General features: G+C 54.3%; 1 protein-coding gene across 1 annotated transcript in view; it reads left to right on the top strand.

Moving 5' to 3' along the window:
* Positions 1–633: 633 nt before the first annotated feature.
* LOC127587190 (mannan-binding lectin serine protease 1-like) overlaps positions 634–26,905 on the top strand; it is a 57,857-nt gene continuing 31,585 nt past the window's right edge. Inside the window, exons 1-5 of the mRNA XM_052045383.1 lie at positions 634–706; positions 6,856–7,069; positions 11,117–11,294; positions 25,204–25,335; positions 26,832–26,901. Of these exons, the coding sequence (XP_051901343.1) occupies positions 684–706; positions 6,856–7,069; positions 11,117–11,294; positions 25,204–25,335; positions 26,832–26,901 (617 nt within the window). The 5' untranslated portion in view covers positions 634–683. The remainder of the gene's footprint in view (positions 707–6,855; positions 7,070–11,116; positions 11,295–25,203; positions 25,336–26,831; positions 26,902–26,905) is intronic.

The raw sequence follows: 26,905 nt of genomic DNA, 5'->3' as shown, positions 1-26,905 counted from the left end.
CCCCCAGATCCACATTCCCCCAAGATCCACGGCCCCACCACCCAGATCTACAGCGCCACCACCCAGATCCACAGACCCCCAGATCCACATACCCCACTCCCAGATACACAGCCCCACTCTCCACATCCACAGCCCCCCCCAAGATGAATAGCCCCCACTCCCCATATCCATCGTCCCCCCGATCCACAGTCCCCGCAGATCAGACCCCCAGATCCACAGTACATACCCCCCAGATCCAGTCCCCCCCAGATCCACAGCCCCCACACCCCAGATCCACAGTCCCCCGATCCACAGCCCCCCAAAGATAGACAGCCCCCCCAATACATACTTCCCACCAGATCCACAGTCCCACCAGATCTACAGTCCCACCCCCTAGATCTATCGTCCTCCCCGGATCCACAGCCCCCCAGTCACCCCAGATCCACTCCCCCCAGAGCCAGTCCCCCCATATCCATAGGCTGCACAGATCCACAGTCACCACCCCTGCAGATCCAGTCCCACCCCCCACATCCAAAGACTCCTCTATTTCCAGCCCCTCCCTCCACATCCCGTCCCTCCCCCTCCCTCCATAGCCCCCGCCCCCTCCCTAAACATCCCCTCCCACCACAGCCCCCGCCCCCTTTCCCAGTCACGTTCCCAGGGTCAGACCCTTCACTGCTCAGTGTCATTGGGAAGTCCGTCCGATGTCGTCCACGTACAGCCTCCGGTGAGCTGGGGTAGGGTGGGGGTGGCAGGTGGGTGGCTGGGTGGGGGGGCCGGCTGGTGAGTGCAGGGTGGGGGGGTAGGTGGTGGTGTGGGGGACTCCCCGAGGTACCGCACGGATCCAACTTACGCTCGTAGCCCTGACCGACGGAGGGGGAAAGTGCCCCCGAGCGATTCCGTTACCCCTACTTCTGGGGGGGGCATGTACCCGTTACCCCCAACCCCGAGATGCCCCCTCCTATTCTCTCCCGTGCTCCCTGGGGCCCCGCTGTTCATGGTATGAGTCCTGCCCCCTCCCGAAATGTCTCCCCTCTCGTCTCCCCTCTCCCCTCTCCTGCCTCCCCTACCTCTCCCCTGACTCCCACTCCCCCAGCTCCCTTCTCCTGTCTGCCCATCTCCCCTCCCCTGTCTCCCCCTCCCCATCTCCCCTCCTGTCTCGCCCCATCTCCCTTCTTCTGTCTACCTGTCTCCCATCTCCCCTCTCCAGTCTCCCCTCCCCTACCTCCCCTCCCACCATGTTCCCTCTCCTCCATGCTTTTATTCCATGAGACTTAGCACCCTCCCACGTCCTGGACCCTCTCCCCCCACCCAACCCCCACAATGGGGGGGGGGAGATACCCACTCCCCTGTCCACCCCCCCAGAACACCCTCTGTTTCACTCGGAGCCACCTCTGGTCTGACGCTCAATGTTTGTGTCATCGACAAGTTTCACAATCTGACCTTGGTCTCGGTCCTCGATACAAAGTCCAGACGTCACCCTGCCGCACTTTGCCATCGATTCTCTGTGGACACGGTTTCACTGAAACCCCTTCCCACTCCCCCTCGGATGAGGAGATTCTTCCCCTATCTCTATTCCAAATGGACATCCCCTCTGTTACGAGGCTCTGCTCCCTCCCCCCCCCCCCCCCCCCGCTTGCAGACTCTCCCCCAACGGAGGCAGATGGAGTTTAACCCGGAGAAGTGTGAAGTGATACACTTCGAAAGATAGAATTTGAAGTCAGAATACAAAGTTAATGGCAGGATTCTTGGCAGTGTGGAGGAACAGAGGGATTTCGGGGTCCACGTCCATCGATACCTCAAGGTTGGGATCTTGAAGTCCACGTCCGTAGATCACTCAAGGTTGGGATCTTGGGGTCCACGTCCATCGATCCCACAAGGTTGGGATCTTGGGATCCAAGTCCATAAAATCCCTCAACATTGGGAACGGGGTCCACACCCATAGACCCCTCAAGGTTGGGATCTTGGGGTCCACGTCCATAGATCCCTTAAGGTTGGGATCTTGGGATCCATGTCCATCAATGCCACAAGTTTGGGATCTTGGGGTCCACATCCACAGATTCCTCAAGTTTAAGAACTTGGGGTCCATGTCGATAGATCCATCAAGGTTAGGATCTTAGGGTACACGTCCATCGATCCCTCAAGGGTGGGATCTTGGGGTCCATGTCCGTAGATCCCTCAAGGTTGCCGCGCAGGTCGACAGGGTTGTTCAGAAGGTGTATGGAGTGTTGGCCTTTATTAGTCGGGGTACTGAGTTTAACAGCCGCGAGGTGATGTTGCAGCTCTTTAGAACTCTTTTTAGACTACACTTACAGTATTGTGTTCAATTCCGGTCGCCTCATTATAGGAAGGATGTGGAAGCTTTTAGAGAGGGTGCAGTGGAGATTTACCAGGATGTTGCCTGGATTGGAGAGCATTTCTTATGACGATTGGTCGAGCGCGCTAAGGCTTTTCTCTTTGGAGAGAAGGAGGATGAGAGGTGACTTGATAGAGGTGCACAAGAGGCATAGATCGAGTGGACAGTCAGAGACTTTTTCTCAAGGCAACAATGGCTCAGACGAGGGGGTATCATTTTAAGGTGATTGGAGGAAGGTATGAGGGGGATGTCAGGGGTAAGTTTTTTACACAGAGAGTGGTGGGTGCGTGGAACGCACTTCCGGCAGAGGTTGTGGGGGCAGATACATTAGGGACATTTAAGAGACTCTTAGATAGACACATGAATGATAGAGAAATGGAGAGCTATGTGTGAGGGAAGGGTTAGATAGATCTCAGAGCAGGATAAAATAGTCGACACAACATTGTGGGCTGAAGGGCCTGTACTGTGCGGTAGTGTTCCATGTTCAACGTGCACTGTCCCATCACACACTCCCGAGGTCAGACACACAGTGAAGCTCCCTCCACCCAGTCCCATCACACACTTCCAGTGTCAGACACAAGATGAGGCTCCCTCCGCACCATCCCATCACACACTCCCAGGGTCAGACACACAGTGAAGCTCCCTCTGCACCATCCCGTCACACACTCCCACACAACATCACAAGATCACAAGACAAAGGAGCAGAAGTAGGCCATTTGGCCCATCGAGTCTGCTCCATCACTTCACCATGAGCTAAACTATTCTCCCAACTAGCCCCAATTCCCGGCCTTTTCCCCATATCCCTTCATACCCCGACTAATTAGATACCTATCAATCTCCTCCTTAATTACCTCCAATGATCGGGCCTTCACAGCTGTACGTGGCAACGAATTCCATAAATCCATGACCCTCTGGCTAAAGAAATTTCCCCTCATCTCTGTTCTAAATGGGTACTCTGTGCCCTCTTGTCCTGGACTCACCCACCCCGCACCGTCCCATCACACACTCCCGTAGTCAGACACACAGTGAATCTCCCTCCGCACCGTCCCAACACACACTCAGACACACAGTGAAGCTCTGTCCGCACCATCCCATCACACACTTCTGGGGTCAGAGACACAGTGAAGCTCCCACTACACCATCCCGTCACACATTCTCGGGAACAGGGAGTGGTCCATGGAACACTATTAGAAAGGACACAATCAGGACTAAGCAAAGTCCACTTCAGTGCAAAGCCATCGTTGCATCGCTGAATTTCAGGAATCAAGGATTTGCCACTTGCTTCGAGAAGTGTGAGGAGTTTGCATGTTCTACCTGTAACCTTGTGGGCTTCCCCCATCCCCCCCCCCCCCCACACCACCCATGCACCCGCCTGCCCCAATTCTCCCCACTCCCCCACCACGGCCCAAGTCGTGAAGGGTGCATTGAGGTAGTACAGAGTGCATATAGGTAGTACAGAGTGCATTGAGGGAGTATAGGGTGCATTGAGGTAGCAAAGGGTGCATTGAGGTAGCGCAGAGTGCATTAAGGCAGTAAAGAGTGCATTGAGATAGTACAGCGTGCATTGAGGTAGTACAGGGTGCATCGAGGTAGTACTGGGTGCATCGAGGTAGTACAGGGTGCATTGAGGCATTGCAGACTGCACTGAGGCAGTGCAGATGCATTGAGGTATTACAGACTGCATTGAGGTAATACAGGCTGCACTGAGGTAGAACCGAGTGCACTGAGGTAGTAGACGGTGCATTGAAGGAGTACAGGGTGCATTGAGGTAGTACAGGGTGCATTGAGGTAGTAAACAGCATTCAGTTAGTATAGGGTGCGTTGAAATAATGCAGGGTGCATTAAGTAGTACAGGGTGCATTGAGGTAGTACAGAGCGAATTGAGGTAGTACAGAGTAAGTTGAGGCTGTAGAGAGAGCACTGAGTTAGTATTGAGGGCATTGAGGTAGCATAGAGAGCATTGAGGTAGCACAGGGTGCATTGAGGTGTTACAGGGTGCATTGAGGTAGTACAGGGTGCATTGAGATAGCACAGTGCATTGAGGTAGTACAGGGTGCATTGAGGCAGTACAGCGTGCATTGAGGTAGTACAGGGTGCATTGAGGTAGTACATGGCGCCTTGAGGTTGGACAGAGTGCACTGCGGTAGCATAGAGTGCGGTGAGGTAGTACAATGGTGCATTGAGGTATTACAGAGTAAGTTGCGGAAGCACAGAGTGCATTGAGGTAGTGCAGGGTGCATGGAGGTAGAACTAGTTGCACTTAGGTAGCACAGAATGTGTTGAAGTAGTACAGAGTGCATTGAGGGAGTGCACGGTGCATTGAGATTGGGCAGAGTGCATTGAGGTAGGACAGAGTGAATTGAGGAAGTACAGACTGTATTAAGGAAGTAGGGTGCATTGAGGAAGTACAGAGGGCATTGAGGTAGTACAGAGAGCATTGAAGTGGTGCAGGGTGGATTGAGGTGGTACAGGGTACATTGAGGTACTACAGAGTGCGTTGGGGTAGCACAGTGTGCATTGAGGTAGTCCAGGGTGCATTGAGGTGGTAAACAGTGCATTAGGTTAGTTCAGGGTGCATTGAGGTAGCACAGTGTGAATTGATGCATTGGGGTTGCACAGAGTGCACTGAGGTAGTCCAAGGTGCATTGAGATGGTACACAGTGCATTGAGTTAGTACAGGGTGCATTGAGTTCTTACAGGGTGCATTGAAGGAGCACAGTGTGCATTGATGTAGTACAGGGTGCTCTGAGGTAGTACAGAATAAGTTGAGGTAGTACAGAGGGCATTGAGTTAGCACAGGGTGCACTGAGGCAGCACAGCGTGCATTGAGGTAGTACAGGGTGCACTGAGGTAGTCCAGAGTGCAATGAGGTAGTGTAGAAGGTATTAAGGCAGTACAGGGTGCATTGAGGCAGTACAGAGTGCAGTGAGGTAGTGCAGAGTGCGTTGATGTAGTATAGGTTGCATTGAGGTAGTATCCTGTGCATTAAGGTAGTACCGGCAGCAATGAGGTAGTGCACAGTGCATTGAGGTAGCACATGTTTCATTTAGGTAGTAAAGGGTGCAAAGAGGTATTGCAGCGTGCGTTGAGGGAGCACAGATTGCATTGAGGTAGTACCCAGTGCATTGAGGTAGTACAGGATGCATTAAGGTAGTACAGGGTGCACTGAGTTAGTACAGGGTGCATTGAGGTAGTACACAGTGCATTCAGTTAGCACTGGGTGCATTGAGATAATACAAAGCGCAGTGAGTTAGTACAGGGTGCATTTAGGTAGTACAGTCTGCATTCAAGTAGTACAGTGTAAGTTGAGGTAATACACAGTGCATTGAAGTAGTACAGGGTGAAAGATAGTACAGAGATCACTGACGTAGTACAGAGGGCATTGAGGTAGCACAGAGTGAATTGCGGTGGTACAGGCTGCACTGAGTTACTACAGGGTGCATTGCGGTAGTACAGGCTGCACTGAGTTAGTACAGGGTGCATCATGGTAGTACACGGTGCATTCAGGTAGTACAGAGAGCATTCGCGTAGTACAGAGGGCATTGAGATAGTATCGGGTGCATTGAGGTGGTACAGGGTGCATTGAGGTAGTACATTGTGTGTTGAGGTGGTACAGGGTGCGTTGAGGTGGTACAGGGTGCATTGAGGGGGTGCAGGGTGCATTGAGAGTGCAAAGAGCATTGAGGTAGGATATGATGCATTGAGGTAGTGCAGAGTGCATTGAGGTAGTACAGGCTGCAGTGAGGTAGTACAGGGTGCATTGTAGTAGTACAAAGTGCATTGAGATACTACAGAGAAAGTTGAGGAAGTACAGAGTGCATTGAAGTAGTACAGAGGGCATTGAGGTAGTACAGAGAGCTTTGAGTAGGAAAAGAGTGCATTGAGATAGTACTGAGTGCAGTGAGTTAGTGCAGGGTGCATTTAGGTAGTACAGAATGTGTTGAGGTCGTACAGAATGCATTGAGGGAGCGCACGGTGCATTCAGGTAGGATAGTGCATTGAGGAAGTACAGAGGGGTTTGCGGTAGTACAGAGTGCATTGAAGTGGTACAGGGTGCACTGAGGTGCTACACGGTGCACTGAGGTAATACAGAGTGTATTGAGCTAGTACAGAGTGTGTTGAGGTAGTTCAGAGTTCATTGAGGTAGTTCAGAGAGCATTGAGGGAGAACAGGTTGCATTGAGGCAGTACAGAGTGCAGTGAGGTAGTGCAGAGTGTGTTGACGGAGCACAGTTTGCGTTGAGGTACTGCCCAGTGCACTGAGGTTGTACAGAAAGCGTCGAAGTAGTACAGGGTGCATTAAGGTAGTACAGGGTGCACGGGGGGAGGTAGGGAGGGGGCGTGTCTCACACCACAGGGGGGGAGGGAGGAAGGAGGACAATTGTCTCACACCACGGGGGGGGGGGCAGGAGGGAGGGGGTGGCAGGGACCACCGGGTGCAGTGGGGGCGATGGTTGGGGAGTGGTAGCAGAGAGGAGCCATGGTGCCGCTGATGGATAACCCCCCCCCCCACCCCCACAGGTGGGCCCTGGTGGTCTCAGCCCTGGCCATGGGAGTCAGCGGAAACAGCAACCCCATGTTCGGTGAGATCACGTCGCCCGGGTATCCGGACTCCTACCCCAATGACAGCAGGGCCTCGTGGGCTGTTGGGGTGCCCCCTGGGTATCGGGTCCGTCTTCAGTTCCGGTACTTCCAGTTGGAACCTTCCCGGGACTGTGTGTACGATCGGCTCAAGGTGGGTCCCGTCGCCGGGCGGAGTGGATGTGGGTCTGACTGTGTGTCGGTGGGTGCGGGTGTGTCGGTGGGTCCCACCACCAGGCGGTGTGGGTGTGGGTCTGTCTTGTGAGAAAAGGTTCTTTCGGATCTTAAAGGCAGAGGGCTTCAGACGCGTCTTTTAAAAAGGGAAAATTTATTTACAAAGACAAAAGTGGGGACAGCATGGATGGGAACGGATGCACACTCACTCTCACACTCACTCACACTCACTCACACTCACTCACTCACACTCACTCTCACACTCACACTCACTCTCACTCACACTCACTCTCACACTCACTCACACTCACTCACACTCACTCACACTCACACTCACACACACACTCACACACACTCACACTCACTCACACTCACTCACACTCACTCACTCACACTCACTCTCACACTCACACTCACTCTCACTCACACTCACTCTCACACTCACTCACACTCACACTCACACACACTCACACACACTCACACTCACACACTCACACACACTCACACTCACTCACACTCACTCACACACACTCACACTCACACACTCACACACACTCACACTCACTCACACACACACTCACACTCACTCACACTCACTCACACTCACACTCACACACTCACACACACTCACACTCACTCACACACTCACACACACTCACACTCACTCACACTCACTCACACTCACTCACACTCACTCACTCACACACACTCACTCACTCACACACACTCACACTCACTCACACTCACTCACACTCACACTCACACACACTCACACTCACTCACACACACTCACACTCACTCACACTCACTCACACTCACACACACTCACACTCACTCACACACACACTCACACACACTCACACTCACACTCACTCACACTCACACTCACACACACTCACACTCACACACACTCACACACACTCACTCACACACTCACTCACACTCACTCACACTCACACACACACACTCACAATGAACTGGTTACAAATGATCAAGGAATAAACAATACCATGTCTGAACACCTTGAATCTGGACAAACATTGGCTCTAACGCTCCCCAGGATCTTTAACTATCCACCCTGAAGTCATGTACAGCTTACCTCAACATCGTGAGAGAGAGAGAGAGAGAGAGAGAGAGAGAGAGAGAGAGAGAGAGAGGAAGAGAGGGAGGGAGGGAGGGAGGGAGGGAGGGAGGGAGGGAGGGAGGGAGGGAGGGAGAGAGAGAGAAATCCAGCACGTGCAGCACCTTTTATAGTGCCGGAGAACTGAGTGGAGCCAGCCTTGGTGATTCAAAACTGCACAATGGGCCATGGCCAGGTACAACAGGTACTTACATAGGCCCAATGGTCAAGGTGTGTACCGATGGGTGGGTGGAGCCAGACCTTGATTGACAGTGGTGTTGCTTTCGGCCATGTGCTCAATGGTGTCATCCCAGCCAGAGGGGTCAGTGTTGTCACAGTCACATGACAGCCATGACCTTTCACACTACAGTCTGACTGTGTGTCAGTGTGTGTGGGTGTGTCGGTGGGTCCCGCCGCCGGGTGGTTTGGGTCTGACTGTGTTGTGTGTCGGTGTTTGTGGGTGTGTCGGTGGGTCACATCACCGGGCGGTGTGGGTGTGGGTCTGACTGTGCGTTGGTGTGTGTGGGTGTGTCGGTGGGTCCTGCCGCAGGGCTGTGTGAGTGTGGGTCTGACTGTGTGTCGGTGGGTGTGGGTGTATCAGTAAGTCCCACCGCCGGGCGGTGTGGGTGTGGGTCTGACTGTGTGTGTGTGGGGGGGGGGGGGGTGTTTGTCGGTGGGTCCCGCTGCCGGGCGGTGTGGAAGTGGGTCTGACTGCGTGTCACTGTGGGTGGGTGTGTCGCTCTGTCCTGCCGACGGGCGGTATGTGTTTGGGTCTGACTGTGTGTGGGTGTGGGTGTGGGTGTGTCGGTGGGTCCCACCGCTGGGCAGTGTGGGTGTGGGTTTGACTGTATGTCGGTGGGTGTCAGTGGGTCCCACCACGGGTCGGTGTGGTTGTGGGTCTGGTTGTGTGTCGGTGTGTGTCAGTGTGTGTGGATCCCGCTGCCGGCGTTGTGTGTGTGGGTCTGTGTTGTGTGTGGCTGTGTGTGGATCCCGCCACTGAGCGGTGTGGGTGTGGGTCTGACTGTGCGTCGGTGTGGGTGTGTGTAGGTGTGTCAGTAGGTCCCACCACCTGACGGTGTGTGTGTGGGTCTGACTGTGTGTGGGTGTGTTGGTGTGACCTGCCGACAGGCGGTATGTGTATGGGTCTGACTGTGTGTGTGTGTGTGTGTGGGTGGGTGTGGGTGTGTTGGTGGGTCCCACTGCTGGGCGGTGTGAGTGCGGGTTTGACTGTATGTCAGTGGGTGTCGGTGTGTCGGTGGGTCCCACTACCGAGTGTTGTGGGTCTGGATCTGACTGTGTCTATGTGTCAGTGTGTGTGGGTGTGCAGGTGGGTCCCAACTCCAGGCGTTGTGGATGTGTATCTGACTGTGTCTGTGTGTCGGTATTTGTGGGTCTGTCGGTGGGTCCCACTGCTGGGCAGTGTGGGTGTGGGTTTGACTGTATGTCAGTGGGTGTTGGTGTGTCAGTGGGTCCCACTACCAGGTGGTGTGGGTGTGGGTCTAACGGTGTCTGAGTGTCGGTGTGTGTGGGTGTGTTGGTGGGTTCCATCGCCGGGCGGTGTGGCTGTGGGTCTGACTGTCTTGTGTGTCGGTGTGTGTGGGTGTGTTGGTGGGTTCCATCGCCGGGCGGTGTGGCTGTGGGTCTGATTGTCTTGTGTGTCGGTGTGTGTGGGTGTATCAGTTGGTCCCACCACCGGGCGGTGTGGGTCTGGGTCTGACAGTGTCTGTGTGTCAGTGGGTGTGTCAGTTGGTCCCACCGCCGGACGGTGTGGGCGTGGATCTGACTGTGTATCGGTGGTTGTGAGTGTGTCGGTGTGACCTGCCAACGGGCGGTATGTGTATGGATCTGACTGTGGGTGTGGGTGTGTGTGTGTTTTGTTGTGGGTGTGTCGGTGGGTCCCACCGCTGGGCGGTGTGGGTGTGGGTCTGACTGTGTGTTGGTTTGTGTGGGTATGTCGGTGGGTCCCACTGCCAGGCAGTGTGGGTGTGGGTCTGACTGTGTGTCGGTGTGTGTGGGTGTGTCGGTGGGTTCCACTGCCGGGCAGTGTGGGTGTGGGTCTAACTGTGTGTCGGTGCGTGTGGGTGTGTCGGTGGGTCCCAGTGCCCGGCGGTGTGGGTCTGACTGTGTGTCGGTGTGTGTGGGTGTGTCGGTGGGTCCCACCGCCGGGCAGTGTGGGTGTGGGTCTAACTGTGTGTCAGTGTGTGTGGGTGTGTTGATTGGTCCCGCTTCCGGGCGGTGTGGGTGTGGGTCTGACTGTGCGTCGGTGGGTCCTAGCGCCGGGCGGGTTGGGTCTGACTGTGTGTCGGTGTGTGTGGGTGTGTTGGTGGGTCACACGGCCGGGTTGTGTGGATGTGGGTCTGACTGTGTGTCAGTGTGTGTGGGTGTGTCGGTGGGTCCCACCGCTGGGCGGTGTGTGTGTTGGTCTGACTGTGTGTGGGTGTGTCGTTGGGTCCCGCCACTGGGCGGTGTGGGTCTGACTGTGTGTCGGTGTGGGTGTGTTGGTGGTCCTGCCACCGAGTGGTGTCGGTGTGCGTGTGGTGGGTCTGACTGTGTCTGTGTGTCAGTGGGTGTGTGATCGGTGAGTGTGTGAGTGCGTGTGTGTGTATTTGTGTGTGTGCGCGCTCAGTGAGTGTGTGTGTGTTTGTCTTTGAGTGTGTGTCTGTGTGTGTGTGTCTGTGTGTGTCTGTGTGTGTCTGTGTGTGTGTCTGTGTGAGTGTGCGTGTGTCTGTGTAGTGTGAGCATGTGTGTGCGTGTCTGTAAGTGTATCTGTGTGTGTGTCTCTGTGTGTGTGTGTGTGTGTGTGTGTGTGGTGTGCTTGTGTGTGTGTGTGTGTGTGTGTGTGTGTGTGTGTGCGTGTGTGTTTGTTGCATTGATGGAGATTTAACCCTTTCCACCCCTCCCCTCCAGGTCAGTTCTGGGGGGAAAACTCTCGGAGTATTCTGTGGGAATGATAACTCTGTCGTGGGGAATCCACCCAGAGGTCGGGTCCTGACATCCACAGGGAACACCATGGACCTGGAATTTCAATCGGATTTCTCCAATGAGGGACAATTCCTCGGATTCCTTATTTATTATGAAGCAATTGGTAAGTCTCCATGTGAGAGCAACCTCTCTATCTCCCGCTTTCCTTCAAACACTCTGGCTTCTCCCCAAATCACACAAACTCGGGAGTGTGTGACGGGACGGTATGGAGAGAGCTTCACCTTGTGTCTGACCCCGGGAGTGTGTGAGGGGACGGTGCGGAAGGAGCTTCACTGTGTGTCTCACCCTGGGAATGTGTGATATGACGGTGTAGAGGGAGCTTCACCGTTTGTCTGACCCCTTTTTTTAAATTCCTTTATTACAAAATACTATCTACAATACTACAAAACTACAACAGAGACAATAACAGTGACTAAACACAGCCACTAACACAACTAAACTAAATTAAAATATCCCCATCCCTACCAAGGATGGCATTTATCCCCCACGGTGCCCAACAGTCCCGGAATGTCTCCGTGGTACCCGTGGACTCCGCATGTTCCCTCTCCACAGCTACCCAGGCACAGACATAACTCCGGAACATCTCGAGGCGTCCACCCGGGCAGCACCTTCCGCTACCCACTTCCAGGACCAACGGAGAGCCACCTCAGCTAGCCCCAGGAGCAAGATCACCAAGATATCCTCAGCCCTCCTTGCTCCCCCCCCCCCCCCCCCCTTCCTTACTGGATGACCACAGATGAATAGGTTGGGGCTAAAGTGCAGCCAGAAGGCGAGGAGCAGCCCCCGCAGATATGCAAAAAGGGGCTGCAACCTCGCACACTCCAAGTACATGTGGTACACTGTCTCCTCCAGCCTGCAGAAGTGACAGTCGGCTGGGAGATCCATGCACAAACTAAGAAACTTATTACAGGGCACCGCCCTGTGAAGCAGCCTCCACCTCCGTAAAGGGACTTCCACTGGGAAAACCCCCACCACCCCCCCCCCCCCCGCTCCCAGGTGGAAAAAGCAACCACCATGGCGTGTTGGGACGGTGGACAACGGCTAGGAAGTGGAGGGTGTGGAGCTGCAGCCCATACAGGTACCTCCTACCTGCATCCCGAAAGGGCACAATGGGTCCCGATTAAATGTGGCTCAAGTTGTGTGGGGCCGGCTCCTGGATAACATTCCGGGGCCTGGGCCCGACGAGCAGCTCCGGCTGATCTGATCTCTCAGCCGGAGCACCGCCCTCCACCAGCGGAGGGGGATCCTGGCCAGAGGCAACCATGTTCCAAGCTCATAGTGGATCCTGATAGAAGCTGGGCAGCCTCCGCAGAGCAGCACAGCTGATGCCCGCCGGCGGTAGCCGCGTCACCTCATGGAGGCAGCGCCCCTCTGGAGAAAGTACGGAGGGTGCCCGGTGTACAGGAATCTCTGCAGGGTCCTGAGGTGGAGAGCTGCCAGCCGTGCACGTACACATACCAGCGACTGTCTGCCCTCCTCCAACAGGAGATTCAGGACCACGGCAGAGACCCAGTGTTTCCTATTTCCCCAGAAGAAGTTCACTAACTTCCCCTGCATTCTCGTGGCAAAGGCTGCGGGTGGGGTCAAGGTGACCATCCGGTATCACGACATGGAGGCCACCAGATGGTTTATGACCACCACCCTGCCTCGATAGGAAAGCACCCTGAGGAGGCCTGACCAGCGCCCCAGCCGGGCCACGACTTTCGTCTCCAGGTCCTGCCAGTTTGCCAGCCAGGTCTCCCCAGAGGGACTCAGTTAGACTCCCAGGTAGAGCAGATGCGTGGTACTCCATGCAAACGGAGTCATCTCCTCCGGCAGGGAGTCCACCTGCCACTGACCCACTAAGAGTCCGGAACATGAGTTTCGTGGGTTTCGCATCGGCAGAGGTCGGGACTTTGGGACAGATAAGTTTTCCTTCTTTTTTTGCATAGAGTTTTTATTGTAAGGTTTAGCTGAGTAAGGTTCTCTTTTATAAGTTTTTTAATAAGTTTTAATCGGGAATAGTTGGGACTGGACTGCGCAGGAGCGTGACGTCAGCCGGTAAGGCGCGGGCTGTTTAAAAAGCGATCCGCCCTATCCAGCGGGCAGCCTCGGAGCGGCAGCAGAGTGTTCTGGGCTTTGGCTCAAGGGACAGGCGCTAAAGGGGCGGGGTAAGGTAGGTGACTTGAGTTATGGAAGGGGTATGAGTGGGGTTTCCTGTACTCAGTATCAGATGTGGGAGTTCCCGGAGTATCCCTGCCTCCGGGAAGGCTACGTCTGCGCCCGGTGTGTCGAGCTGCAGCTCCTGAGGGACCGTGTTAGGGAACTGGAGATGCAGCTCGATGTCCTTCGTCTGGTCAGGGAGAATGAGGAGGTGATAGAGAGTAGTTATAGGCAGGTGGTCACACTGGGACCATCGGAATCAGGCAATTGGGTCACAGTGAGGAGGCGCAAGGGGAAGAGTCAGGTACCAGAGAGTTACCCCTGTGGCTGTAGCCCTTGACAATAAGTACTCCTGCTTGAGTGCTGTTGGGGGAGACAGCCTACCTGGAGGAAGCAACAGTGGCAGTGTCTCTGGCACAGGGTCTGGCCCTGTGGCTCAGGTGGGTAGGGAAGGAGTAAGGAGGGATGGGGGACTCTTTAGTTAGGTGGGCAGACGAGCAATTCTGTGGACGCAGGAAAGAAACTTGGAAGGTAGTTTGCCTCCCAGGTGGCAGGGTCCGGGATGTTTCGGATCGCGTCCAAGATATCATGAAGGGAGAGGGAGAACAGCCAGAGGCCGTGGTACATATTGGTACCAACGACATAGGTAGGGAAAAGAACGAGGTCCTGAAAAGAGACTATAGAGAATTAGGAAGGAAGTTGAGAAGCAGGACCTCAAAGGTAGTAATTTCCAGATTACTGCCTGTGCTAAGCGACAGTGGGTATAGGAACAGAATGAGGAGCAGGTTAAATGCGCGGCTGAGGGATTGGAGTAAGGAGCAGGGATTCAGATTTCTGGATCATTGGGGCCTCTTTTGGGGCAGGTATGACCTGTTCAAACAGGATGTGCTGCATTGAATCCCGGGGGGACTAACATACTGGCGGGGAGGTTTGCTAAGGCTACTGGGGAGTTTAAACTAGAATTGTTGGGGGGTAGGATCTGTTCTGGAGAGACTGGGGAAGAGGTGTTTGGCTCTCAAATAGAGGAAGTTAGGAGTAAGTACCATAAGCTGTGATAGAGAGGGGAAGTGTTCAGACAGGTTTGAGATGTGTCTATTTTAACGCAAGGAGGATTGTGAACAAAGCGGATGAGCCTAGAGCTTGGATCAATACTTGGGAGCTACGATGTGGTGGCCATTACGGAGACTTGGATGGCTCCGGGGCTGGAATGGTTGATTCAAGTGCCGGGTTTTAGGTGTTTCGGAAAGGACAAGGAGGGAGGCTAAAGAGGTGGGGGAGTGGCACTGTTGATCAGAGATAGTGTCACGGCTGCGGAAAAGGTGGACGTTGTGGAGGGAATGTCTACGGAGTGACTGTGGGTGGGGGTTAGAAACAGGAAGGGGTCGATAACTTTACTGGGTGTTTTTTATAGGCCGCCCAATAGTGAAAGATTATTGAGGAGCAGATAGGGAGGCAGATCCCGGAAAGGTGTGAGAATAACAGAGCTGTTGTGATGGGGGATTTTAATTTCCCAAACATCGATTGGCATCTCCAGACAGTGATGGGTTTAGATGGGGTGGAGTTTGTTAGGTGTGTTCAGGAAGGATTCTTGACACAGTATGTAGATATGCCTACAAGAGGAGAGGCTGTGCTTGATTTGATATTGGGAAATGAACCTGGTCAGGTGTCAGATCTCTCAGTGGGTGAACATTTTGGTGATAGTGATCATAATTCTATCTCCTTTACGTTAGCACTAGAGGGGGATAGGAACAGACAGACTAGAAAGGTGTTTACTTGGTGTAAAGGGAATTATGAGGTTTTCAGGCAGGAAAATAGAAGATTAAATTGGGAACAGATGTTCTCTGGGAAACGTACAGAAGATATGTGGCAAATATTCAGGGGATATTTGTGTGGAGTTCTGCATAGACATGTTCCGATGAGACAGGGGAGTCACGAGAGGATACAGGAACCGTGGTGTACAAAGGCTGTAATAAATCTACTCAAAAGGAAAAGAAAAGCTTACAAAAGGCAGAGAGCTCGATAATGTTAGAGATCTAGAAGAGTACAAGGCTAAGAGGAAGGAGCTTAAGAAAGAGATTAGGAGAGCCAGAAGGGGACATGACAAGGCCTTGGCGGGCAAGATTAAGGAAAACCCCAAGGCGTTGTACAAGTATGTGAAGAGTAAGAGGATGAGATGTGACAGGATAGGGCCTATCAAGTGCAGCAGTGGGAAAGTGTGTATGGATCCGGAAGAAATAGTGGAGGTACTTAATGAATACTTTACGTCAGTATTCACCACGGAAAAAGATCTGGGGGATTGTTGTGGGGACTTGCAGCGGACTGAAAAGCTTGAGCATGTAGATATTAGAAAAGAGGTAGTGCTGAAACTTTTAGAAAGCATCAAGTTGGATAAGTCGCCGGTACCGGATGAGATATACCCCAGGCTGCTGTAGGAGGCAAGGGAGGAGATTGCAGAACCTCTGAAGATGATCTCTGTGTCGTCCATGGAGACGGGAGAGGTTCCGGAAGATTGGAGTGTTACGGATGATGTTCCCTTATTCAAGAAGGGGATTAGGGATAGCCCAGGAAATTATAAACTGAGGTGAGTCTTACCTCAGTGGTTGGTAAGCTGATGGAGCAGATCCTGAGAGGCAGTATTTATGAACATTTGGAGAGGTATAATATGATTAGGAATAGTCAGCATGGCTTTGTCGAGGGCAGGTCCTGTCTTACGAGCCTGATTGAATTTTTTGAGGATGTGACTAAGCACATCGATGAAGGGAGAGCAGTAGATGTAGTGTATATGGATTTCAGCAAGGCGTTTGATAAGGTACCCCATGCGAGGCTTATGGAGAAGGTGAGGAGATATGGGATCCAAGGGGACATTGCAGTGTGGATCCAGAACTGACTGGCCCACAGAGAGTAAAGAGTGGTTGTTGAAGGGTCGTATTCTGCGTGGAGGTCGGTGACCAGTGGTGTACCTCAGGGATCTGTACTGGGACCCTTACTCTTTGTGATTTTTATAAACGACCTGAATGAAGAAGTGGAGGGGTGGGTTAGTAAGTTTGTGGATGACACAAAGGTTGGGGGTGTTGTGGATAGTTTGGAGGATTGTCAGAGGTTACAGACGGACATAGATAGAATGCAAAGTTGGGCTGAGCAGTGGCAGATGCAGTTCAACCCAGATAAGTGTGAAGTGGTTCATTTTGCGATGGCAGAATATAGTATTAATGGTAGGACTCTTGGCAGTGTGATCAAAGGGATCTTGAGGTCCGAGTCCAAAGCGGCTGCACAGGTTGACTCTGTGGTTAAGAAGGCATATGGTGTATTGTCCTTCATCAATCAGGGAATTGAACTTAGGAGCCGAGAGGTAATGTTGCAGCTATATAGGTCCCTGGTCAGACCCCACTTGGAGTATTGTGCTCATTTCTGGTCGCCTCACTACAGGAACTATGTCGAAGCCATAGAGAGGGTGCAGAGGAGATTTACAAGGATGCTGCCTGGAATGCAGAGCATGCCTTATGAAAGCAGGTTGAGGGAACTCGGCCTTTTCTCCTTTGAGCGACGGAGGATGAGGGGGAACCTGATAGAGGTGTATATGAAAGGTATTGATCGGGTAGATTGTCAGAGGCTTTTCCCCAGGGCTGAAATGGTGGCCACAAGAGCACATAGGTTTAAGGTGCTGGGCAGGAGGTACAGAGGGAATGTCAGGGGTAAGTTTTTTACTCAGAGAGTGGTGAGTGCGTGGAATGGGCTGCCGGCAACGGTGGTGGAGGCGGATACGACAGGGTCTTTCAAGAGACTGTTAGATAGGTATATGGAGCTGAGTAAAATAGAGGTCTATGAGTAAGCCTAGTAATGTCTAGGGTAGGTACATGGTCGGCACAGTGGCCGACTGTGGGCCAAAGGCCTTGAATTGTGCTATAGTTTTTCTATGTTTATAACATTTCGCCCTGTTGATCCTGGCAGAGGGCACTGCCGAGAAAACCTCCTGGCACTCGCGCATCCTCCGCAGGTCGATGGGGTCTGTCATCATCTGGAGTACGTTGTCGGCGTAGGCCGAAAGGACGACCTCCATGTCTGGCTCATGCAGAACCAGACCCATCAACTTCCTCCAAAGGAGACACAGGAATGGTTCGACGCAGATGGCATACAACTGGCCAGATATGGGGCATCCCTGACGTACTGCTCTCGGAATGGGTGCCGTCAACGAACCGTTGGCCTTGCCCAAGGTACAAGAGCCGGACCCGGACCACAAATGCGGTCCGAGCCCGAACGCCCGCAGAGTGTCCGCCAGGAGACCATGATCCACCCAAGTCAAACGCCTTCTCCTGGTCAAGGGAGAGAAACGTTGCCGGGGATCCAGTCTCCTGGATCAGGTCCCGGACCAGGTGGATATTGTCCTGAATGGACCAGCCTGGGGCCGTATAGGACTGGTCCGGATGTATGATCCGTCGCAGCACAGAGCCGCGACGGTTGGCCATTGCCCAGGCGAAGACCTTGTAGTCCGTGCACAAGAGAGAAACCGGCAGCCAGTTCTTCAACAGGCGGAGGTCTCCCTTCTTGGGAAACAGGACCACGACAGCTCTCCGCCATAAAAGGGGCATCTCCCCGGTGGCCAAGCTCTCCCCCAAGACAAGGGCGTAATCATTCCCCACGACATCCCAGAATTCCTGAAGGAATTCGACGATCAAGCCGTCTAGGCCAGGGGACTTGCCCATACGGAGCTGCTGAAGAGCCGCAGACAGCTCGGCCCGAGTCATGGGAGCATCCGGCCGCTCCGCCTCCTCTGGCCCGACCGTTGGCAACCCCTCCCAAACCACCCCGCACGCATCCGCACTGGATGGGTCTGGCAAGAACAAGTCCCCGTTAAAAGAACAGATTTTCCTGGTGATCCCGGCAGGATCAGTGACGGAGGAGCCGTCAGCCCCCCAGCAATTCTACCAGCTGTTTGCGGACTCCCCGCCGATTCTCCAACGAGAAGAAGGGTGAGCCACGGTCCAAATCGTGCAGCATTTGGATCCGTGCCCTCACGTACGCGCCTCGGGACCACTCAAGCTGCAGTGCCCTCAGCGCATCCTTCTCCTGGTAGTCCCGCCACAGGCTCTGGTCCCCAGCGGTCAGAGCAGCTCTCTCTCAAGTCGCCCGATCTCAAGAGTCCCGCCCCTTGGTCGACCCCCTAGTGTATTCCTGACAGAGAAACCGGATCCCACCATAGCCTTAGGGAGCAGAAGTCCTCCCGTTCTCCCCCTCCGAGCAATCCAGAAAGCTCTGAACGAATCCCGGAATCGGCCGTCCTCCAGCAGCCGGTTGTTAAAGTGCCAGTACGTGGACCCCACCCGCGTGAGCGGCCGAATGAACTCTGCCCACACGAGGTGGTTGTCCGAGCATGGCCCCGGCCGCATGGAGGCCGCCGAGACGTACGCCTGGGAAATGTACCCTCTGTCTATGCGGGAGCCTCCCCCTCTGGACCTCCTCGAGAAGGCGCTAGAGTCAGGGTGAAGGTTCCGCCAGGTGTCCACCAAGTCAAAGGAACCCACGAGCTCCTTCAAGGTCTTCGCTGACGCCGGGTTGCGCTGGAGGCCAGAGCAGTCCCCCTCCTCGAGGGTGCAGTTGAAATATTCCCCCCACCCCCACCCCCCGAGGATAACACAGTCCCCGGGGTCAATGGAGCCAATCAAGTTGGACACCTGATGGAACAGGCCCGTCTGCAGCACCCCACGCCTGGGGGCGTACACGTTGACAGCGGCACACCGTCCAGGCGCACAGCAAGCTGGAGCAGGCGGCCGGGAACAACATCCTGAACTGTCACGAAATTTCCGGTTGGAAAACAGGGGCCAACAGAATCACCACCCTACTGGAGGTGGAGTTGAGGTGACTCATGTAGACCCCTCCCTGCCACTCCAGGAGACAGATGGAGACATCTCCGGGGATGGTGTGGGTTTCCTGCAGGAGGCTCACCGCATATCTCCCTTCATTGAGGACAGAGAGAGTATGGAACCTATGGAGGGAACCCCTGCTGCCATTCACATTAAGGCTATGGTGTATCTCATGTCAGGAGCACACTAGGCCTTGGCACCCTTACCCTTCCCAGTCAGAGCAGAGCCGCTCTTCACCTTGCAAGCCCCAGAAAGAACACGACTGCTCTTTGTCCTGCAGGTTAGAGTAGTGCCAGAGCCAGCTGGTGACCCCCTACCCTCCGAACGAGTGTGGCCTCCTCCAGCCTTGAAGTCTCTCTTTAGGTCATCCAGGAAGGTATTAAGCTGGCGCCTATTATTCACGGTCACCCTCTTCCCCTTCCCCCTCTGTCAAAGGGCGACATGCAGTGACCTAACCAGCCTCGGCAGGCTGTCCCAGCATAGGGAGGCTAATTTAGGTTGATGCTTCGCACCTTCGGAGGTCTGAATAAACTCTTGGATCTCCTCTATAGGGATCAATGGGGGCCTATCGTGAGGGGCAAGGATGTCACTCTCAAACGAATCCCCTTCCAACCCCTCACTGCAGGCAGAGTCCTCGGTGCCCTCCCCGTGTGAACCAGCAATCGCCAGCTCACCTGTCCCACACTGTGCAGCGGGAACCTCAGCCCCACCCGCCGTCTCCACCTCTGCCTCAGTCCTATCACTAGGAACAGCCACAGAGGAGCTGTCCCCCAAAACATCTGGGGAATCACGGTGCAATAATGCCGGCACGATGGGGAAATCCCTCGCCTCAGGAGCCGGGATCGAGGAGCATCCCGATGGGTCGAGTGGTCGGGCTCTGCCCAGAGCCAGATCCTGAGAGGGAGGGGCTGGTCTCCACCTCACCACTCTCTCCATTTATTCCCACCCCTAAGGAGGCACTAACCACTAAATCCAGGATGGAGTGTTCCATAGAACCATAGAACAGTACAGCACAATACAGGCCCTTCGGCCCACCATGTTGCGCCACCCTTCAAACCACACCTAAGACTATCTAACCCTTTCCTCCCACATATCCCTCTATCTTAAATTCCTCCATATGCTTATCTAACAATCTCTTGAACTTGACCAACGTATCAGCCTCCTCCACCACCCCAGGCAGCGCATTCCATGTACCAACCACTCTGTGGGTGAAAAACCTCCCTCTGACGTCTCCCTTCAACTCTGCCCCCCCCCCCCACCATTACCATAAAGCCATGTCCTCTTGTATTGAGCATTGGTGCCCTGGGAAAGAGGCGATGACTGTCCACTCTATCTATTCCTCTCAATATCTTGTACACCTCTATCATGTCTCCTCTCATCCTCCTTCTCTCCAATGAGTAAAGCCCTCGCTCCCTTAGTCTCTCCTCATAATGCATACTCTCTAATCCAGGCAGCATCCTGGTAAATCTCCTCTGCACCCTTTCCAACACCTCCACATCCTTCCTATAATGAGGCGACCCGAACTGGACACAGTACCCTAAGTGTGGCCTAACCAGAGTTTTGTAAAGCTGCATCATTACTTCACGGCTCTTAACCTCGATCCCACAACACATGAAAGCTAACATCCCATAAGCTTTCTTAACTACCCTATCTCCCTGTGTGGCACTTTCAGTGAACTGTGGATATGAACCCCCAGATCCATCTGCTCTTCTACAGTGCCCAGAATCCTGCCATTTACCTTGTATTCTGCCTTGGAGTTTGTCCTTCCAAAGTGTACCACCTCACACTTCTCCGGATTGAACTCCAACTGTCACTTGTGAGCCCAGCTCTGCATCCTATCAATATCCTTCTGTAAGCTTCAACAGCCCTCCACACTATCCACAACACCACCGATATTTGTGTCATCTGCAAACTTGCTAACCCAGCCTTCCGCCCCCTCATCTAAGTCATTAATAATATCACGAAAAGTAGAGGTCCCAGAACCGATCCCTGCGGGACACCACTAGTCACAGCCCTCAATCCGAATGCACTCCCTCCACCACAACCCTCTGCTTTCTACAGGCAAGCCAATTCTGAATCCACACGGCCAAGCCTCCCTGGATCCCTTGGCCTCTGACCTTCTGAAGAAGCCTACCATGTGGAACCTTATCAAACGCCTCACTAAAATCCATGTAGACCACATCTATTGTACTACCCTCATCAATCTTCCTAATCACCTCCTCAAAGAACCCTATCAGGCTTGTGAGGCAAGATCTTCCCTTCACAAAGCCATGCTGGCTGTCCCTAATCAGTCCATGATTCTCTAAATGCTCATAGATCCTATCTCTTAGAATACTTTCCAACAGCTTACCCACCACAGATGTAAGGCTCACTGGTCTGTAATTCCCTGGACTATCCCTACTACCTTTTTTGAACAAGGGGACAACATTCGCCACCCTCCAATCCTCCGGTACCATCCCCGTGGACAACAAGGACTCAAAGATCCTAACCAACGGTTCAGCAATCTCCTCCCTCGGCTCGCGAAGCAACCTGGGGAATATTCCTTCAGGCGCCGGGGACCTATCTGTCCTAATATGTTCTAACAGCTCCAATATATCCTGTCTCTTGATATCTATATACTCTAGAACATTACCCTTACCAACACTGTCCTCAGCATCATCAAGACCCCTCTCCTTGGTGAATACTGAAGAGAAGTATTCATTGAGAACCTCACCCACTTCCACAGCTTCCAGGCACATCCTCCCACCTTTGTCTCTAATCGGACCGAACTTTACTCTCGTCATCCTTCTGCTCTTCACGAACGAGTAAAAAGCCTTGGGATTCTCCTTAACCCTACTCGCCAAAGCCTTTTCATGTCCCCATCTCGCTCTCCTCAGCCCCTTCTTAAGTTCCCTCCTTGCTACTCTATATTCCTCACGAGCCCTGTCTGATCCTTGCTGCTTACACCTTATGTCTGCTGCCCTCTTCTTCCTAACTAGTTGTTCCACCTCTCTCGTCACCCACTGTTCCATCACCCTGCCATTCCTTCTCTGCCTCACCGGGACAAATTTATCCCTAACATCCTGCAAGAGATCCCTGAACATCGACCACATCTCCATAGTACATTTCCCTTCAAAAATGTCACCCCACTTTACACTCTCAAGTTCTCGCCTTATAGCCTCATAATTCGCCTTTCCCCAATTAAATATCTTTCCATCCTCTTTGCTCCTATCCCTGTCCATGACAATTCTAAAGGTTATGGGGCAGTCGTCACTGTCCCCCAAATGCTCACCCACCGATAGATCTGTCACCTGACCTGGTTCATTACCTAAAACTAGGTCTAATATGGCAAACCCTCTAGTCGACCTGTCAACATACTGTGACAGGAATCCGTCCTGGACACACCTAACAAACTGCGCCCCGTCTAAACCTTTGGCACTAAGCAGGTGCCAATCAATATTTGGGAAGTTGAAGTCTCCCATTAGTTTTGTATCTTTCCAAAATCTGCCTCCCAATCTGCTCCTCAGTATCCCTGCTGCTACCGGGGGGGGGGGGGGCTATAGAATACTCCTTGGAGGGTAACTGCCCCTTTCTTCTTCCTAACTTCCACCCATATTGACCCTAGAGAGGATCCTTTCTGTAGCTGTAATAGTGTCCCTGACCAGTATCGCCACCCCTCCTGCCCCCCTCCCTGTCCCTTTTAGAACACTGAAAACCAGGAATATTCCAGGGCTGTCTCAGCCACCATTCTCGGGGCAACACCACCACTGGCAGTAGAGACGTCCTACCGTGCGATGTCACCGAGGCCGTCCCGTTCCCTACCCACCACAGGGGGATCACCAGGGCACGAGACAGCAGCTAGGGATTCAGGCTGGTGGCTAACCTCCACGGTGGGTCCCACGCCCTCCGGTGACTCCCGCACATCTGCGCCCTCCACCCCACCAGGAGAAAGACTCCTCCTTCTCTTTAGGCCAGAGGAACGCACGGAGGTAGGGACCACCGGTTCTCCGGCAGCCCCGATTTCTAACACCCCATCCACCTGTGCACTCCCCAAAGACCCCATCTGATCTTCAGGGCAAATGGGATCCCCGGTACGAGGCGCAGGGGCAGGCGTGAGCTCTGCGTCCCCAGGGGTTTGCTTCCCGAGGTGCTTGCTCTTCTTCCGCACCTTCCTGGTCCGCGTCGGCTCCTCCCCGTCCCGCCCCACGCCCGCGCTACCCGCGGTCTCAGGCTCTCCCACCTGATCCGCAGGGGGAGGGGGAGGGGGAACAGTTGTACCAGAGGTGGAAACCTTGGGCCGGGAATTGGGACAGTCCCTCCGAAAGTGCCCCACCTTCCCGCACGAGTGGCACCGTGGCCGCTCAGAGCTCCATTGCTCCTGGTAGCTGGCCCCTTCATACCGCACAGTGAACCGAACCTCAACCTCCTCCTGAGCCAACCGCATCAGCAGCTGGCGCCGGAAAGAGATACCGGTGCGGAGGTTGCGGCACTTAAATTTGTGCCGTAAGGCAGTGATGTCAGACCGTATCTGCCCCAAGAGGGCAAGATGGGGAAGGAGGACCTCATTGGGAATGAAGGGCCTGACGTGTCCAAGGACAATCCACTGTGTGGGAGCGGTCACCAGCTCCAGCTGCAGGAGTGTTTTGTCCACAGTGAGTCCCCCACTGAGGGCCCGATGCACCAGGTCGTCGGTCCGCAGATAAGACACCGCCTTCCCGAACTCTTTTTCGGAGGCCAGCATGCCACCCACACCAACCAAGTCCTCCAATGGCCTCCGAAACTGCTTGCAAGGTTTGTCCGGGGGGCAAAATGCATTGCACCGCACGCTTGAGTTCCACCGACCGAAACAGGGCGCCTTCCGAGGAGACCGCGGCTCCCAGGTGTCTGATCCGACATGGTGGCACTGCGGTCTGAAATAGAACAAAACCACTAGAAGAATAGCTGCCAAAGTCAAGGTAGCAGTGCCCGACGCTAAAGTCACTGAAAGCAGGTGGTGTTCCTACATGGAATAGTTTGGAACTTCTCACCGCTTCCCCAGGTCCTACTGCATCAGCAGATCCCGTCGGTCCAGCCGCCTCGAGGTTGTGGGCCACAAGTAGCTGGAGAATATCCCCAGAGCCCCAGAGTAGCCTTCCCTAAACAGATAGCGAGATGGAAAGGAATCTTTTGTTGTCGCGGGAGTTGGAAACAACCCACACTCAACGGCCCTTTCCTGGCAAGGTGCCGGCTACTTCCAACGCCAGGAGGGGCTCCGCCGGTTCCGGATAATTCCAAGGCCGCAAAGGTCTGAGATGTCCAAGGAATACTCCTACTGCCACACCGACAGAGACACACGACGAGGCAGGAGGGAGGGCCTTCCCCCAGTGTCAATGGGAAACAAAACGATGATTCCCTCCCCACTGTAGGGGTAAAACAGCTTCTGGCACAATGCCAGCCGCTGTGGCAAGATAACTGCGCAGTTAGCAGCCACCCACAAACAGTCTAAACAGCGATAAACTTCAAGAGAAGTTCTCACAGTGGAAATAAACACTCAAGGAAGGTGCTCAGGAGTCCTGCTGCAACCCCTCCGATGTTTTAGGACAACTTTATCCATAGATTTTCTTTCGGTTTCTCCCAGCTCGATCAGAACATCGCCACCCTGTGTCTGACCCCGGGACTGTGTGATGGGACAGTGCGGAGGGAGCCTCACCCTGTGTCTGACCCCGGGAGTGTGTGACGGGACAGTGTGGAGGGAGCTTCACCCTGTGTCTGACCCCGGGAGTGCGTGACGGGACGGTGCGGAGGGAGTTTCACCCTGTGTCTGACCCCGGGAGTGCGTGACGGGACGGTGCGGAGGGAGTTTCACCCTGTGTCTGACCCCGGGAGTGTGTGACGGGACGGTGCGGTGGGAGCCTCACCCTGTGTCTGACCCCGGGAGTGTGTGACGGGACGGTGTGGTGGGAGCTTCACCCTGTGTCTGACCCCGGGAGTGTGTGACGGGACAGTGTGGTGGGAGCTTCACCCTGTGTCTGACTGTACCAATCGCCGCTCCAGATGTGGACGAATGCTCTGTGCGGGAAGGAGCAGTCCCCGGCTGTGAACACCTGTGTCACAACACACTTGGAAGCTACAGTTGTTCCTGCCGCCATGGATACCAGCTTCAGAGCGACGGGAAGAGCTGTCGAGGTGAGTGGGGCGAGCGAGGGGAGGGACTGAGGGAGGTCGGGGGAGTGGGAGAGGGAACGAGAGAGAGAGGGAGGGAGAGGGAGAGAGAGGGGGGAGAGGGAGAGAGAGGGGGAGAGAGAGAGGACGGGAGGGAGGGAGAGGAAGAGAGGGGGGAGAGAGGGAGGGAGAGAGAGAGACAGAGAGACCGAGAGAGAGAGAGAGGACCGAGAGAGCACAAGAGAGGGTGAGAGGTGGGGGGGGAGAGTGAGAGAGGGAGCAAAGAGACAGAGAGTGGGGAGAGAGAGGGGGGTGAGAGGGAGGGGGAGAGGGAGAGAGAGGAAGAGGGAGAGAGATACAGCAAAAGAGAGAGAGGGAGAGTGAGGGAGGGAGATGGAGGGGAGAGAGACAGAGAGAGAGGGAGAGTGGGGAGAGAGAGAGGGAGAGAGAGCGAGACAGAGAGAGTGGGGGAGACAGCATTGGAGGGGGAGTGCGCCAGGCGGGAGGGAGGGACCCAGGGAAGACCGGACGTCGGGGCTCTCTCTATGGTAGGGAGTCACACACACACACCGACGACGTTCCTCCAACATTAGACCCAGAACGTGCCCCAGATGTGGTGCCACCTACATCCCGGAGGTTGGTCCCAGGACATCCCATTTCACAATCCCATCTGTTTTGCAATAAAGTCCAAAACTAACCACTATACACGTGGGGTGAAACTTCCTGTCCATGTGCAACACCATACAACTTCCTTACTGTTTAAACACTGTGGCGGGACCCTTCCCATGTCCCTGGGTGGGGTTAGTCCGTGCACCCAACCTCTACCACATCACTCTGCCACCATCTATATAGGTCAGGACTGTGGTGGGACCCTCCCCACGTCCAATCACACACTCCCGGGGTCAGACACACAGTGAAGCTCCCTCCCGTCTCTGCACCTGTGAATACCACCTCCTTGTTCCTTATTTTGCACTCTTTCTTTAGTTCTGTAACTTAGTGATTTTTGCGTCTCACATTGTACTGCCGCAAAACAACAAATTTCACAACGCATGTCAGCGATAATAAACCTGGTTGTGAGGTGGACAATTCCTGGCTCCCCCACCCCACGGATGCTGATCGACCTGCTGAGTCCCCTTCCCAGCAGATTCCGTGTTGCCCCAGATTGCAGTCTCACTGCTCTGCTTCTCCCCGAACCCCCTCCCCTATTCCCCCCGCCCACGCTTTCCCTATCTCTGACCCTGAGATGTCGACCGCCTGCTCTTCTCCCCCACGGGTTGCTGCCCGGACCACCAAGGTCCCCCCTGAGCGTCGGAGTGTAAAGATGGTCTCTCTTGCACCCTTCTGTCCGAGTCCTGGGGCGCTGACTTGCTCGGTGTGGTGGGTGCTTTTTCCTCGGATGTGCGTTCGGGGATCCACGGGGGAAAACGTTGGGGGCAACCATAGGTTTGGGCTCGGTGCCAGAGCGCATTGTGGACACCAGGAGACAGGCATCATCCCCCGCTCTCTGTCCGTGTCTCCAGTTCAGTGCCAAGAGTTCTTCAGCCAGATATCGGGTGAGCTGACGAGCCCGGAGTATCCAGCACCCTATCCGCCC

The sequence above is a fragment of the Pristis pectinata genome, chromosome 39 (assembly GCF_009764475.1).
Source record: "Pristis pectinata isolate sPriPec2 chromosome 39, sPriPec2.1.pri, whole genome shotgun sequence".
In the NCBI taxonomy this organism is placed as follows: Eukaryota; Metazoa; Chordata; class Chondrichthyes; order Rhinopristiformes; family Pristidae; genus Pristis; species Pristis pectinata.
This window is presented reverse-complemented; position numbering and strand designations above follow the sequence as displayed.